General features: G+C 31.4%; 1 protein-coding gene across 10 annotated transcripts in view; it reads right to left on the bottom strand.

Moving 5' to 3' along the window:
- LOC118184465 (gamma-tubulin complex component 4-like) overlaps window positions 1-15,460 on the bottom strand; it is a 139,995-nt gene that overhangs the window by 23,975 nt on the left and 100,560 nt on the right. For 9 of the 10 annotated variants that reach the window (XM_085815829.1, XM_085815826.1, XM_085815832.1 and 6 more), the window contains 5 exons: window positions 12,569-12,693; window positions 12,142-12,298; window positions 11,964-12,062; window positions 5,068-5,194; window positions 3,353-3,530 (listed from right to left, as the gene is read on the bottom strand). In XM_085815829.1, coding sequence (XP_085671955.1) covers window positions 3,353-3,530; window positions 5,068-5,194; window positions 11,964-12,062; window positions 12,142-12,298; window positions 12,569-12,693 — 686 coding nt within the window. The remainder of the gene's footprint in view (window positions 1-3,352; window positions 3,531-5,067; window positions 5,195-11,963; window positions 12,063-12,141; window positions 12,299-12,568; window positions 12,694-15,460) is intronic. The other variant, XM_085815831.1, reaches the window with a different exon arrangement.

The following is a 15,460-nucleotide window of genomic DNA, read 5'->3' as shown; positions in this document are numbered from 1 at the left end:
AATATCTTTTTTAGGCCATATAATCAATAAAGATGGTACCAAGCCTCTGACGAACAAAGTGGAACCGATACTTAACTACCCACTTCCTAAAACGGTAAAAGATTTGCAGAGATTTTTAGGATTTTAAAATTTTTACCGTCGATTTTTACCCAACATAGCCCAGAATCAAATACATTTAACTTCGTATTTAAAAGGGGCTAAGAAAAATGATAAGACAATCCTGAATTTGTCTGAGGAAGCGCGGAGTGAATTTCAAAAGTGCAAACAGCTAATCGCTAATGCTGTTCTTTTGGCACACCCGAAGAAAGATGCCCAGTTGGTTTTACAGGTTGATGCGTCAGACTTCGCGATTGGTGGAACGCTTATCACAAATAGTTGATAGAAATTTACAGCCTCTTGCATTTTTCTCACGAAAGCTTTCGCAGGCGGAAAGGAACTATAGTGCATATGATCGAGAGCTATTGGCAGCTTATGCTGCTATTAGGCATTTTAAGCATATGTTGGAAGCACGGAACTTTTCTTTAATCACCGATCACAAACCGCTCACGTATGCATTCCGACAGCGTTTGGATAAGTGTTCACCTCGTCAGGCTAGGCAGTTAGACTTTATCTCACAATTCACCACTGAAATTCGCCATATAAAAGGTTCAGAGAATATCGCTGCCGACGTACTTTCGCGTATAGAAGCAATAAGCATGCCTAACCCTATCGACTATGAGGAAATCGCTAAAATGCAAGAAATCGACCCAGAATTACAAACATTGCTTAAAGAGTCAAAAGTTCTACATCTCAAAAAAGTTACCTTACCGAATTGTAGCTTACCGATATATTGCGATGTGTCAACAGGTAACGCCCGTCCTTACATTCCTCCGGCATTCCGTGAGAAAGTTTTTGCCACCTTGCACAATTTGTCTCACCCCGGCATTTGCGCATCAACAAAGTTAGTATGTTCACGGTTTGTTTGGTCTTCCATCCGCAAAGATTGCGCGAAATGGGCACGGCAGTGCATTCCGTGCCAGAAAGCAAAAGTAAGCAGGCATACTAGAACCCCGTTAATGAAGTTTCCAGACCAATCACAGAGGTTTGATCACGTCCACCTTGACCTTGTTGGTCCCCTACCTCCTTCTCAAAATAATTATTACTGTCTAACTATGATAGATAGATTTACTAGATGGCCCGAAGCGGTACCCATACCAGACATAACAGCACGCACAGTAGCACAGGCATTCTATGACCACTGGATTATTCGATTTGGTTGTCTGACTGTTATTACTACCGATCAAGGGCGACAGTTTGAAAGCGGCTTATTTCGAGTCCTTTCCCAATTATTGGGAATCAAGAGGATCAGGAAGTCTCCGTACCACCCACAGGCGAATGGACTGATTGAGGAATTCCACCGTCCTTTGAAAGCTGCCTTAAAAGCGCACGATACCAGTGACTGGGTGGCTGCCCTTCCAACGCTGCTGATGGGTTTCCGCGCCGCTCTCAAAGAGGACATAGGAGCAACCACTTCTGAACTGGTGTATGGAAAGACTATCCGTCTCCCAGGAGAATTTTTCAATCCGACACCTCCGGATGCGTCCCCCAAACAGTTTGTGGAGGATTTAAAATCTCACTTTGCCAGTGTCCGCTCGACCACGACTTCTAGCCACGGCCAGCGAACATGTTTCATTCATCCACGCCTTCCCAAGTCCACATATGTGTTTGTTCGACATGACGGAGTTAGAAAACCACTTCAAACTCCTTATGATGGACCATTTAAGGTGCTAGAAAGACGAGATAAAACGTTTGATCTCAAAATAAAAGGGACTAAGCAAACGATCTCCATAGATAGACTGAAACCCGCTTTTGTAACCATGGACTCTTCTCAAGTTGCTTCCAAGAGTGTGAAAAAAACTTCGGACAATTGTATCACCCATTCTGGACGATTAATCCGACCCCCGCATCGGTATGTCACATTTCGTTGACACTGCGGAGGGAGTATGCAGCAGCAGCGCCAAACAGGCGATACGGACTTAAAAACTGTACAGAAAAGCGCCAATTGACGAAACAGTAAACCCGTTTGGCAAACCTTCAGGCTGATGGGGAGAGAAGAATTTTCCCCGGCAGTCAAGTGGAACTACTTCAACAAATGTGTGCGTCTCTGCTTCGCCAAGATATGTGAACTTGTGTACTCGCATCTGTACTGTGCTCTGAATTTCTTAAGCCGTTATAATGTACCCGGCAACTGTTACTTTTCCTTATTAACTTTGATTATTAATTGTAACATGTCTATCTTAACTAAGATTTCGGCTTTCCTACTTAATGTTAGGGATATTTTCGTATGCACGTGTTACTCACACGTACATCAAATGGGATGCTTTGTCTCAATGTGCCAACATAATTATTTACCTGGGCTTTTGTCTAAAAGTACTTCATCGCAAGTAACACACTGAAGATCGGCATTACCTTCATATTTATTCCATGAACACCTTAAGGCTAAGTAGTCAGAATAATACTTCCTTATCACTTTTTTTTTTGGTCTCCTTGAGTTGAGTTTGAAGGTTCACTTTTGTCTGCAGCTGGTGGTTCATTAACCACTCATCCATAATACAGATGTGATAAAAGAAATGAGAAAGCAACTAAAAATAAACACTATAAGCAACACAAATGATAACAAACCACTTCGAAATTAATGTATATGCAAATGTTCTGAATGTTCATAGTGAAAAGGTACTGTTGGTTCTAATTAGAAGTTTAAATCAGTATTTAACAACAACAACAACAGAAAAAAAAAAAGAAAGAAAGAAACCAAGCTGCAAATGGAATTAAAGAACAATATTTACAAGAGAAACTAGACTGGGCCATTAGGTTCAAACTGATATATAAAAGTCAGTTAGGATTTAGAATGTGCTAGATAACATACATTTAATTATGTGCTATAAAGTATAAAAACAACTTCCAAATAGTATGACATCAACAGCTACCACTACTGTCATTCCATACTTTTTCCTTTTTATATTTTTCATAGAGAGTTTTGCTTCATGTTGATGATTTGTGATTAGAATTTTTCCACTGTTATGCAACAAGCAAACTTCTTTGGAAGGATGCCTCCCTCCCACTTAATCTAGCTTTGGTGAACTGGGAATGAATGTATAGTTATAAGAATTACAGCTACATGGAAGATACTGGTACATGCTCATATTCATTTATTCATGTACATGCTATATATGGCATTTAGTAGGAGGAAAGATGTCTTTGTTCTTAACTGAATGTTATCTTAATATTAAAATGTGTACTTTTGACATATGACCTATAGTAGTAACAGCAAAGATATACTGAACAACAATATGAAACCTATGCTAACACATACCAGTACATAATATTGGAAGTTGTCAATAAGAAATGACATGTGAGATCTTAATTTCCAGAATGGCATTATAGCAGATTCATGGCCAGCCCCTTTTGCTCTCATCTGAAGTGCCCAACAATGATGCAATTCAATCTGTACTTTTCTGACAGATAACAGAAATCTGAAAATTGTATTGTACCTGGAAAGAAAGAAAGGGGAAAAAAAAATTATTACCAGAACAAAGTTTTTTGAATTTTCATTTGTGAAAGGTAATTTAAATTTATTAACTTTTAACTTCAAATATTTGCAAAATTGTGACTTAGTTCCATATGAAAGTTCTTAGAATAAAACTCTTTAATTATAATTTTAAATGTGTTACAAAGAATATTTACTAAAACCAAAATGTAGCATTCAGTAATTCATGAGATGAACTAATTAATAATGTTTGAAGTGAATGGCAAAAGATTCTGAAGTACACAAAGTAATAATATATTGGATGGGACACAAACTTGAAATCACACAGATTATACAATTTCTGATTTTTAACTCATTTTACAATATTTGTAACTGCTATGCTTAGCGTTCTACTAATTTTATAAAAGTAAAAATCAGAGGATTAAAAAATAAATAAATAATAAAAATAAAACATAAGGTAAATTTAAGAGGAAAACCATTATCATTAAAAATAGAAAATCAGACATTGAAAATCAGTTGTAACATATTTGCAGCAGCTTTTTTACTTTTGTTAAAAAGCTATTCAGAAATCATTATCTTATTAAGATTTTAGAATCAAGAAATTAAAAAATTGCAGCAATGACTAGTATAGATATTTTTTTAAATATGACTGACAGAAATAAGAATGTTTCATTTTAATGTTACTTTTATAAAAAAAATGATTTTTAATATGTTATCATTATTTTAAGGATATTATAATACTATTATCAAATTCACAAATACTCAAAGTAAAATTTTCATGTACAAAGTTGCCAAAATACTGGCAAGTTGCAAAACCTGATGAATCATAACAAAGAAGTTTGAATTCTCTAAAGGAAAGGTCTTGTTTTTGGTATAATAATGAGGCAAATCCATCTGGTAAGCAAAATGTCTAAGTATTTGCTTAAATTCAGGAAGGTATGAGCAATCCATGCTTAGCCCACACTACTGTCAACACTAACTTGGATCACTTTTCCCATGAGCACATATTTCATACATCTAATGAATGTTTATATGTGTTCTCAGCATGTAATTCTTAGTTAATTCATAGATATGAGGGCATGATGGCCAGTACCAAATTATTGCATTATATTCATAATTTAAGAACTTTATTTTTGCTGGTTTAAAAAGTATTGGTAGAAATAGAAAGAAATAGAAAATTGACAATTTCTCTTATCTTTAATTCTCTGGGTCTATAAAATTCTCTGTTGTGCTTTAGCAAAAATAGACATTTCACATTGTTTCTGGTCTTATGCAACGTCTTAGACGACATTTGCAGTGGTGAGTAACTTTTGTAAAACCCGATAATAATAATTTGCATGAAGATAAAAAATTATATTTGACTATTAATTTTACAAAGACTTCGAAAAGAATGGGGAAAACAGATAATTGAAAAAATATTCTTTTTTTAAATTTTAAAACCTATTTTAATAGTTTATAGTAAATTCCTTAGAAATTTAGAAAATATAAAACAAATATGTGAAGTCATCTTTTAACTGTGTAATAGAGAGAGAGATATTTACTTATCTAAAACACTTGGTGTTATTAATATATGAAGAGGGTGAGGAACATCATACATTAAACCAACAGATGACCATCCAGATTCTAATTTTGCTTTAGATAAGCTTTCCTTGCCCACTTCACCAGCCTCTGAAAAGATTGATCAATCTGTCACAAGCATACAATTTTTAACCAAAATAAATGGTAACAATACAGCGAAGCCATACCTAAAAATTCTATGATATTCTCATTATCATTTCACATACATTACTAGTTAAATGGTAACAAAATTTCTTAAAGAAACTATCCTACAGTTTTTAATGAATTCGGAAGAGAATTAAATAGCAAGTTCAAATCAGGTTATATTTTTTATAATATTCTTACACGTATAAAAACAGTTACATTACTAACATTTATTAAAGACTAAGGTACTTTCAGATTAACTGGACTCCTAGTTTAAATATTTGCTAGAATTGCTATGTTTATGGCATACTTTCAAGTATACATGCAACAATAGCCAATCCATAACTGCATGTATTTTATACATTTTTCAGTACACATGGATTTTCCAGCTTTTTCTTTAACATTTATTTTTGAACGATATCCAGCAGTTAGTCATTTCTGAATGATATTTTCTGATTGCAAAAAGGCAAATAAAAACCATACAGATTTTTTAGTTTTCCTCATCAAATACTTCTTTTTATTACTTTTTACGAACAGCTACAAAGCTATCAGCTGTAATGACAGCTACACAAATGTTTTCTTGGTAAACTCCATGCAACTTTATGTGGGCATGAGGATAGTAAGAAAGTTTCGAAACTTATCACTTGCTTATCAAAATTACATGACTAACACTAGTACAAAAACCTACATCATTTTAAAATCTAATTAATAAAATCCTGCTCAATCTGAAAATTAATAAGTGAAAGAATTATCAAGTATCTTTTACAAATATTTTCCAATGAAAAATATTTAGAAATATATGAAAAATCAAAGCTTTAGGGGCTTTAAAGAATTTTTTTCAAGTAAAGTTTTACAGTTGCCAACTCATGTTGCTTCTTACGTTTTCTTATAGCTGGCACCGTGAATAAATGCACTTTAGTAAAGTATTTTCAAGCAGAAACAAAATTTTAAAAATGGCTTATTTCAGCCAAGTGTGAGCATGAGATAACAGTAGCTGTACAGTTTTAGATGGGGGGGGTGGGGAAACCACAGCTGAGTATGATTGCTAAAAGCAAACCAGTGCAAAATTATACTTCAGTGGGAAAATCATTCCAAAAGAAATAGAATTCTTTAACAAGGAATAGATGTTGATATTTTTCCCACATGCAATATCATGTTCCTGTTTGTTATAAAACACTGTATTTTAATAAAAGCTTTTCATATTATGATTTACCTTATATGAATAGTTACTGTACTATGTTCTAACTACACTAGGATTAGTTTTATTTAAATTATGGCAAAGCACTCTATGGCTATCTGCTTAAGAAGAGAAATGCCATTTTAGATGACTTTCTACAGAAAATTGTCTCATATCTACATCACACATGAGAAAAAAATACAAAAACTTCTTTGCAGCCAAGCCCATTCCCAGGGATTTGAACCTGAGTTGAACTACTACTGGCCACTGCTAGGCCTTATTATAACCAGAATATATAAGTAGTTTCAAAGTTTTATAGTTTATATAGTATAAGTATTTTATAGTTTATTATGCAAACACCAATCAACAGTCACAATTTGAAAAGTGAAACAATATTTCACCATTATAATACTTATATTTATGTATAGTTATGTTGCAGTTTTAGCTAATATGCATATAATCAAGTATGTCTTACAAGCATTTCTTTAATCTCACATAAATAAGGCAAAGTTGCAATAAGAAACAGAAAAGAACAGATTAATGCATCTTTATTACTATTTATTTAAATGATTTGTTAAAAATCAGTATTAAGCTTTAATGATACATATTAAGAAAACTCTCAGAAAAAATTCCAAACTGAGAGGCTTTGGGTAAACACAATAGTATTTAACTGAATAAAATGAAAACTGAAGTGTATCAATATCTAAAAGAACTTTTGGCAAAGTACAGTAAGCAAGAATATAAATCAATAGCAACACTATTAAACCCTGATATTAAACTTTCTGAATCTTCAAATGTCGCCAAAGAAAATAAAAGAGTACACAAAAACAAATCTCAGAGACAAAGTATTAATCCTTAATCAAATCTCTGATTTTAGCTGAATCTACATGATCTGATATTAGAAACTATGTTAGTAGACTTGGTGAATTTAACAGCAAACCAAAAATGAACAAGGCTATTGAACAAAGCATCTACTACACTATCTTAAATCTATGTTATACATGAAAATAGCTTATCAGAAAGCAAATAAAAAACTTAAATGTTAATTAGATACAGATTGGGTAGAATCTTGAAATAAAATCTTTTGGTATGTTTAGTTTTATCTTAGATTGTAGCACTATCAAGCATAATAAGAATTGAAGCTTCCAAACAAATTATGCACTTGTGTCAACTATTAAGAAACCTCAGTTTGGAGGAAAAAGCAACAGGAATAACAGCACTGTGAAATGATAATAAAAAATCAGAACATTTAGTAAAGAATCCAATTCATTACTCTAATGAAATGCATAGTAAATTTTGACTTGAGTTAAATGCATTGTTAAGTCTTGACTACCCAGAAAGCTCGAGAAATGTTGAATACCGGATACATGAAAATTCCAAACAGCTGAGTGCATAAAAATGCGAGTCATGATAAAAATATTATATGAATGAAAGAAATTTCTGGTATAATATTATAAAAAGTCATGTTATTTGCTATCAACTTGAATATCAAAAGCTTAATCTAAAACTTATACCATGATATAAATAGGAAATGTTGTGCAATCTCGATGTATGATGTTAAAAACTTAAAAATTAATTTTATGCAGATTTTACATAAAGATTTACCATTCTATTTACTTTACTTTTATATCCAATTTTTTATAAGATGCAGTTGTAACATACTAAAACAGAGCAATAATTTTTTTTAACAGAAGAGATATTAATTATTAAACAAAATACAAGCTATTTGAAATTTAGTAATTTGATTTCATTCTTACTCTTTGTTACAAATTTATCAATGTTGTTAGAAATATGATAATGAATTTGAAAATGATTTTAGATTACAAATAATTTGCACAACATGGTGCAAGTCATTTAGTAGGCAGGATTTAGAAATAAAGGTATAGAGGTAGTTGATGCTAGAGTTTTATATTCGATCCTCTATGACAATGCAAATTTAGCTTTTGCAAAGCTAAATTTAAACAGAAAAGTTAAAAATATTTTTTTAGTCTAAATTAACATCACATAACAGCTTAGTTCTCTCAGTATTAACTTTCTAAGTAACAGCTTAAGATGGAAGCATGATCAATAATATGATAGAAAGAGACGTCCAAGACTTCCAAGGACATACAGATGACAGCAAGTTGTTTATCATTAGTTTATACAGTCATGACAGTGAGGAGTTGTTTATGTTTAGCTTAAAAATGATGGGTGTTTCTTATAGAAGCCCTACTTTTGTACTCTCTCCGTAATGAAAACGAATGAGGAAAGCCTTAGAAATTTGTTCACAGTTCTATGCTGTTTAAATAAAATAAAAAAAAAAAAAAAAAACCATAAGACAAAAGAGATATTATTGTTTGGGTTGTGAATTCGCACTTAGCCATTATTGGAGATAAATCACATAGTTTGGCAACAGTATCCTATATGTGCTTTACAATGGCTCTTATTTGCTTACACTGTTGTTTTCCCAACAGTGTAAGCAAATAAGAGCCAAAGCTTCCGATTTTTTTTTTTTTTTTTTTAAATATTATGGTTACTTGATCTTTCGTTTAGTTGAATGACAGAGAGATAAGCTTTTATTGTACTGACATTTGATTTCATTAGACAGTACAAAGTCTGAGATCTGGTATTGTTGGGACTTCAGTGATTCTGAATTTATTTGGTCATCAGTTTAAATAGAATAAAATGACACCCCTGAATCACCAGCACTTGAAATTAGAATGAGACTCAAAGCTGAAATGGCAATATTTTTGGATAATAAAACCACACTACCTATATTCATCATTCCATTCATTAGAAACACATTTTCTTAGAATATCTGAAAATCTTCAGATTTGCAGCTTTCATCATCATCATGTAATCTGGTAGCTGGTTATAAATTCTACTAAGCATTTTTAAAAACATCTGCAGGGATGCCCTCTTATATCTTGCAATGACCAATGCATCAGATTTTATATTAAAGCATTTGTAGAATTCTTAGATGATCTTAATTCTGCATTAGTTTTTAAAAATGTGCTTTATATTTGCATTTCATTGTGCAAAAAATTCTAATATTCATTGGCTGGTTGATGATTGATGGATCTACGGTTTTGGGTAAAGAGTAAAATGAAGATGTTATCATTTACTAAAATTGTACTTTTGATAAGACTGATAATAGCTAGAAGAAAATAATGTTTCAAATCGGAAAGTAACGAAATAGGACAATTTGATATGTTAACTGAACTTAGGTTACTCAAATATGATTGTTCCTGCTTTCCCTGCTGCTATACTAATAAAAGAAAACCACTATGAGCAATATTCCACTCCAAATAAATGTCTTTTAGCTTTACTTGTTGTTTAGGTATACAGAAAAAGGCTACATACCCCCAAGGACTCAAGCACAGAAAATGTGTCAGTACAAATGTCATTTAAGTGGTGTGACTTCCTAACCAGTAGATGTTTGAAAGGTGGAACAGGAATCTCAGTTAATAGGGAGAAAAATTGCTTTTATTGCATGCATATCTCTTCTCGATTCCCAGACTTTGTAAGGAAAAAAAATCTGATGTGTATACCACATGACTTCCTTGCACGGAATATTAAATTATACACATTTTTTCTTGCATTTCATTTAAACTTATTGGATTGAATTAAATCTATTTCGTCAATAGCGCATAAACCACAATAGAATAAATGCACTCTTTAAAATTCACTATATTTGTTTACCATAGCGACACTCTGGTGCTAAGTTCACTTAACAGAGTTATATTTCGTTCATATTATAAGTCAGAATGCACAAAATTTATATCATTTGAAGAATTATCTAATTGTTGCCACATGTTCTACTCAAATACTATAATAAATCTAGAATGATGTATAAAAGAAATTAAGCAAACAAAACAAAAATGGAACAGTTTTTCAAAGACGATTCAGTATTTCTCATTCAATTAATTCAGTTCTCTCTTCGCGACAAGGCAAAAATACACAAAACTCAAAATCTTAAACACTTATTTCCTCAAAAAATTCCAGAAAAGATTAAGCATGATTAAATTTGCAATAAAAAATGAAGGCTTTATCTTTGTTGTGAAGCTTAGTCTCTCTAGATTGGCAACAAATCTACTATTCTGCCGTTTCAAATGTAAACAAATATGTCCACCATGTTATTTAAAAATTAGGCTTAACCGCACTTAAAACAGCTTTTATATTGTTGATAATTTTACAAATATTGCTTGCGGATTTCCTAAGGCATAAAAATCTTAACCGGAATATAAGAACAACATAATTCAATCATTTTTAAAGCAAAAAATGCACAATTTACAAACATATAAGGGTAAAGAAACTGAGATCACTGATCCGGGTAACAGAGTGGATAAATACATAAATATATTTATATACGTTTGGTGCGGCCGATCGCAACCAAAATATGAGGTGCACATCTACATGTTATAGCAGTCCTATATACAAAATTTCAACATTCTGAGGTTACTCATTTTTGAGTTATGCGAGATGCGTACGTACGTACAGATGCCACGAAAAATTCTCTTCAGAACTCCTTTTAAAGCAGTTTTATAATTTTTTTTGAAGGAAAAGAGTCTTTTATTCTGTCCTTACCTGCAGATGTCACGCAAAAACATCGTTAAATTTCATTTGATAGCAGTCAAAATGGATATTTTCATCGAAATATGCTGCCTGAAACTTTTCGCGATTTACAATACTTCATTTTTACTTTGTACAAGGAAGTAAAAAAAAATTGTTGCTAGAGTGGTCTGGATGTTAGATCATTCTAGATATTGGACTTTGTACTGTAGTTATATAATAAGGAAGATATCAGTGTTAAATATCTGCAGCAGAAATGTCCACTGATATTTTAACAAAAAATTCTCTGAAACAACAAACATACAAAATATATGAATCTATTGAACTACAGTTTAACATACAAAATGTTTTACTGTTTTATTCTCTTCTCAGCTCTATAAAGGAGAACGTCAAGAATTTTCCTTCCATCTGCATCAGCAGAGTGCTAAAAAGGAGAGATAAAGAACGTGCATTTATATTATAGTAGAAGTTCAGATACTTGTGCACGCAAGTAAATGATTGCAGAAGGTGATTGGAGAGCAGTAGCAGTCAGTGTCTACCATGTACCAATGAATCTAATCTCAATTTTATGGATTCCAAGCACCTGTTGAAGAAAGTTACTAGTATATTTATCTACCAAATTATTCTTTGTGAATTGTTTTCATAAGATACAGCATAATTCACCATGGACAGCAAAACCACTGGCTTTCCTTGAAGTAGAAGAATTACGTATGTATTTGAATATTTTCTATGGTCATTAATATTTACTCCAGTATATCCATGCTTCATATTTACCAATACAGAATTACATTTTATGTCTAAAGATACTAATTAATCATCACTTTCCAGTAGAGTCCTTGCACATGACCTGGCAAAGTGAAAATGATAATGCTTGATTTCAGATATTAATAAGTAATCCTTATTACATATTTTCAGTATATGCAATGACACTAAATTATATTCTAAATTTTAGTTCATTACAAATACTTTCATTCAAATTCTCAACTTCTAGTGTAGCAAATAACTTACTTTTGCTTTTAGCTTGAAGAGTAATCCGAAATTTGTCAGTTATGGAATCATCATCAGGAAATATTATTCGAGCCACACTCTGGAAAATTTTGCTTGCCTCTTCAAATAAAAATTATTATTTCAAAATTGTTTTACTAAATATCTAGTAATAAATAATAATAATAATAATAAGTCTTACCACTTTCAGCAGTAGTAGTCACTGGCATTGACAAAAGTTGGTTTGCTTCACAAATAAAAGCAAGAAATAATTCCCCTCGGCCAAGAAAGTAAAAATCTTTCATTATTTTTAAGTGGTGAACAACATTAGCTCTTTTCACTATAACTTGCCATAGGTGCTTAACACAAAAAGCATAGAGAAATGAAATTCATTAAGGTATTAACATATATATGAAAAATTAATATATATATATTATATATGTATAATAAATACATTAATATTAAATGTATACATTTAATATTAACGTATTTATTATACATAATTCTAAAAATACATTCAACTTTGAATAGTTTAAAAAGCACAAATATTACAACCAAAAATATTTTAATATAACAATAATCAACAGATCACATTAAATTCACTATTAATATTTAACTAAGCATCTAACCTCAGCAGCACATCTTCTGATATCATGAATAGCTGCTTCAAAGCTTAACAAAGAAAACAATGGTTTTTCTAGCAGTTTTTCAATCTTCTTAGCAAAGGCTTGTTCTTTTTTCAAATATAAGGTATCTATTTAGAAGTAAAATATAATAAATGCCAATTATCAGAAAGGAGAAAAACCACAGTCTATATAATTTTAAATATAAAACTTTCAAATTGATTAAATTAACATTTAATCAATTTAAGACTCTATAAAAAAGTCTATTTTCCCCCCCCCCTGATTTTGGCAGACTCGAATTTTTATGTGATCCTTTAGATAGGAAAGTATTTCATGTATTTAAAAAAAAATAAATAAAATAAAAATAAAAGGCCTGAAGAACAATTTTGCAAGTAATGATCTCTTAAATAGTCTGATTATTTTACAGAATATAGTCCTTCACTTCTATTACACACATCATTTAAATTATAGATAAATAAAGCTATTGCAAATAAACTGTTTAGTTTTAAACTGAACACAGTTAAAAAAACATTAAAGTTACATAATTTTTAAGTTAATTATATAGTATGATAAAAGTTATCTTTATTAATTTAAAAATAGCGAACTGTTGTCAGAATACAGCAAATATGATTTTACACAAATCATCTTCAACAGTAAGTAATGACTACATTTTGTACTATTCTTCGATTTAAAAACTTAAAAATTATTTCAAACCATTCAAACTGTATACTTATTTAAATTTTATAACAACTGTTAAGTAATAAAGACATCTGCTGATGAAGTTGTAAAGCTGATGAATACACTTTTTTAAATTGAATTAAAAAAAAAAAGCCTAGATATCATTTCTAGATTATTTCTCCTTTAATTCATTGATTTTATTTAATGGGATTTTTGAGATTTATTCTCTACATTACTTTCTTGCTTGCAAAGTTTTTTCATTTTTACTTCCTTATATGAAGCAAGGGAAGGATTGCAATCCCGAAACATTTTAGGTGTCATATTTCAATTAAAATATCAATTATGACTATTCCTGAATGACATCTGAATGACTTGTTTTAGTGTATGGCATCTGTACATACCGACAGAATAATGTACTCTTGTATGCAAATATATATATATGTATATTGCATAACTCAAAAATGATTAGCCGTAGGGAAGGTGAAATTTTATACATGGGACTGCAATAAAATCCTGTTGTGCACCTCTTTTTTTTACCCTCCTGCAGTACCAAAAGTATATATATATATATATATGTACTAAATTCAGGAGCAGGGGCGAATGCAGATTAAATCTTCATTTTTACTTTCAGCAACATTTTGCGGCTACATACAAGTCGACACATTAAATGTGCCGTTCCAAAAAGCTTACATTTTTGATAACTGTGTAGCAAGAAAGCAGCAGCAGACAAACAGCAGTGTAGATAGACTAAAGCATGAAAAGCAAGTGCGTAATGTTCAGGATGAAATCTTAAGTTAGACTGAGTTAGTTTTGGTTTTTCAAAGCATTTTGATTGGACAGTTAATATTGCTGTAAAATTACTATTGACTGGTTGAGTTTTAGTTCCATTTACATCATCATAGTTATGTAAAAATCATACAATAGTCTCGAAATGATGCAGTGCAGAGAGGGGTTACTATTTTTAGAATAGAGAAGGGAAATTTACCTTTATAAAAAGTCAACACAGGATTAACCTGGTGCAAGTTTCCCCAATGGTCTTCGAACTCTGCTGCCTGAAACTTCCAGTGAATCAACAAATTTGTTTCCGGTGTGTGATTTAATGGCATGTTCAAAAAGTACTTTGAAATCATAGACTATCTGTAATTTCAAAATTGAAACGTAATTCGAATCATGGTCAGTGTCACCAACGTAGTGAAATATGGTTACCGGTTCTTTCTCGCTTTGAATATTTGTAATGTAAGCATTTCCGATTCTCATCTAAGAAGAAAATTAAACATCTGAAGTACTTTGAAGGTCAGCAACCTCATGAGTGAAACAGTGTTTTGTGCCCATTTTGCATTTTTCAGTGCTCTTATTCAAAGAATGCAGTATCATCAAAAGTTATTCATGCGATATTGAAATGGAATGAAGTTCCAAATGGAGTAATTTGCGTTTTTAATTGACTTTGTATTATAAGTAATTTTGCATTTATAAGTACAGTACAGAGTCTTTAATCCGGACTTCAAAGCTACAAACTTTCTGCGCATGTGCGTTTACGCATGCACATAATACCTTTACGCATGTGCATAATATGTTTACGCATGCGCGTTTAATGTATAAAGGACTTTATAAGCTAGGCTAAAATTATCTAATTATCTATTTCAATTAATGTTGCAGATAGCGTTGTTCCTTAATCTTCGAATTGGTTCTGGTTTATTATTTTTTGCAGACTGTTAGAGCAATTTTATAAACGTAAGCTTGAACTTTCGATTATGTCAAAAAGAATTTCCGGTTGTGGAGTTGTCAAAAGATCTACAAAGCGAAAGCATCTTTTGATCTCCATCAAACAAAAAGTGGAATTTTTGCAAAAAATGGATAAAGGCATGAAGAAAGTGAAAGAGAGGTTAGTGAAAACGAAAAAATTTCAATTGACAAGTTAGTCGGTATTCTCGGCACAATTACAGGACTTGAACAGTGGAATTTTGTAACTGAACAAGAAATTATGTCTGTTTATAGAATTAAAGAGAAAGTATTAGCACAAAAAACGAAGCAACTTTAACAACTTACACTAAAAGAAATGTTTAATAAAGTAAACAAATAAATATTAAGCTTTTTTTTTTTTTTTTTTTTTAATTTTGATACCTTTTAGATCATAATTGCTCTTTATTTCATAAATTACGTTTCATATTTTTAATTTTATAATTTCTGCATGCCATCTTACCAGATTTAAATTGATGATCT

The sequence above is a fragment of the Stegodyphus dumicola genome, chromosome 4 (genome assembly GCF_044657685.1).
Source record: "Stegodyphus dumicola isolate Sdum_Otavi_A_Nest chromosome 4, ASM4465768v1".
NCBI lineage: Eukaryota > Metazoa > Arthropoda > Arachnida > Araneae > Eresidae > Stegodyphus > Stegodyphus dumicola.
This window is presented reverse-complemented; position numbering and strand designations above follow the sequence as displayed.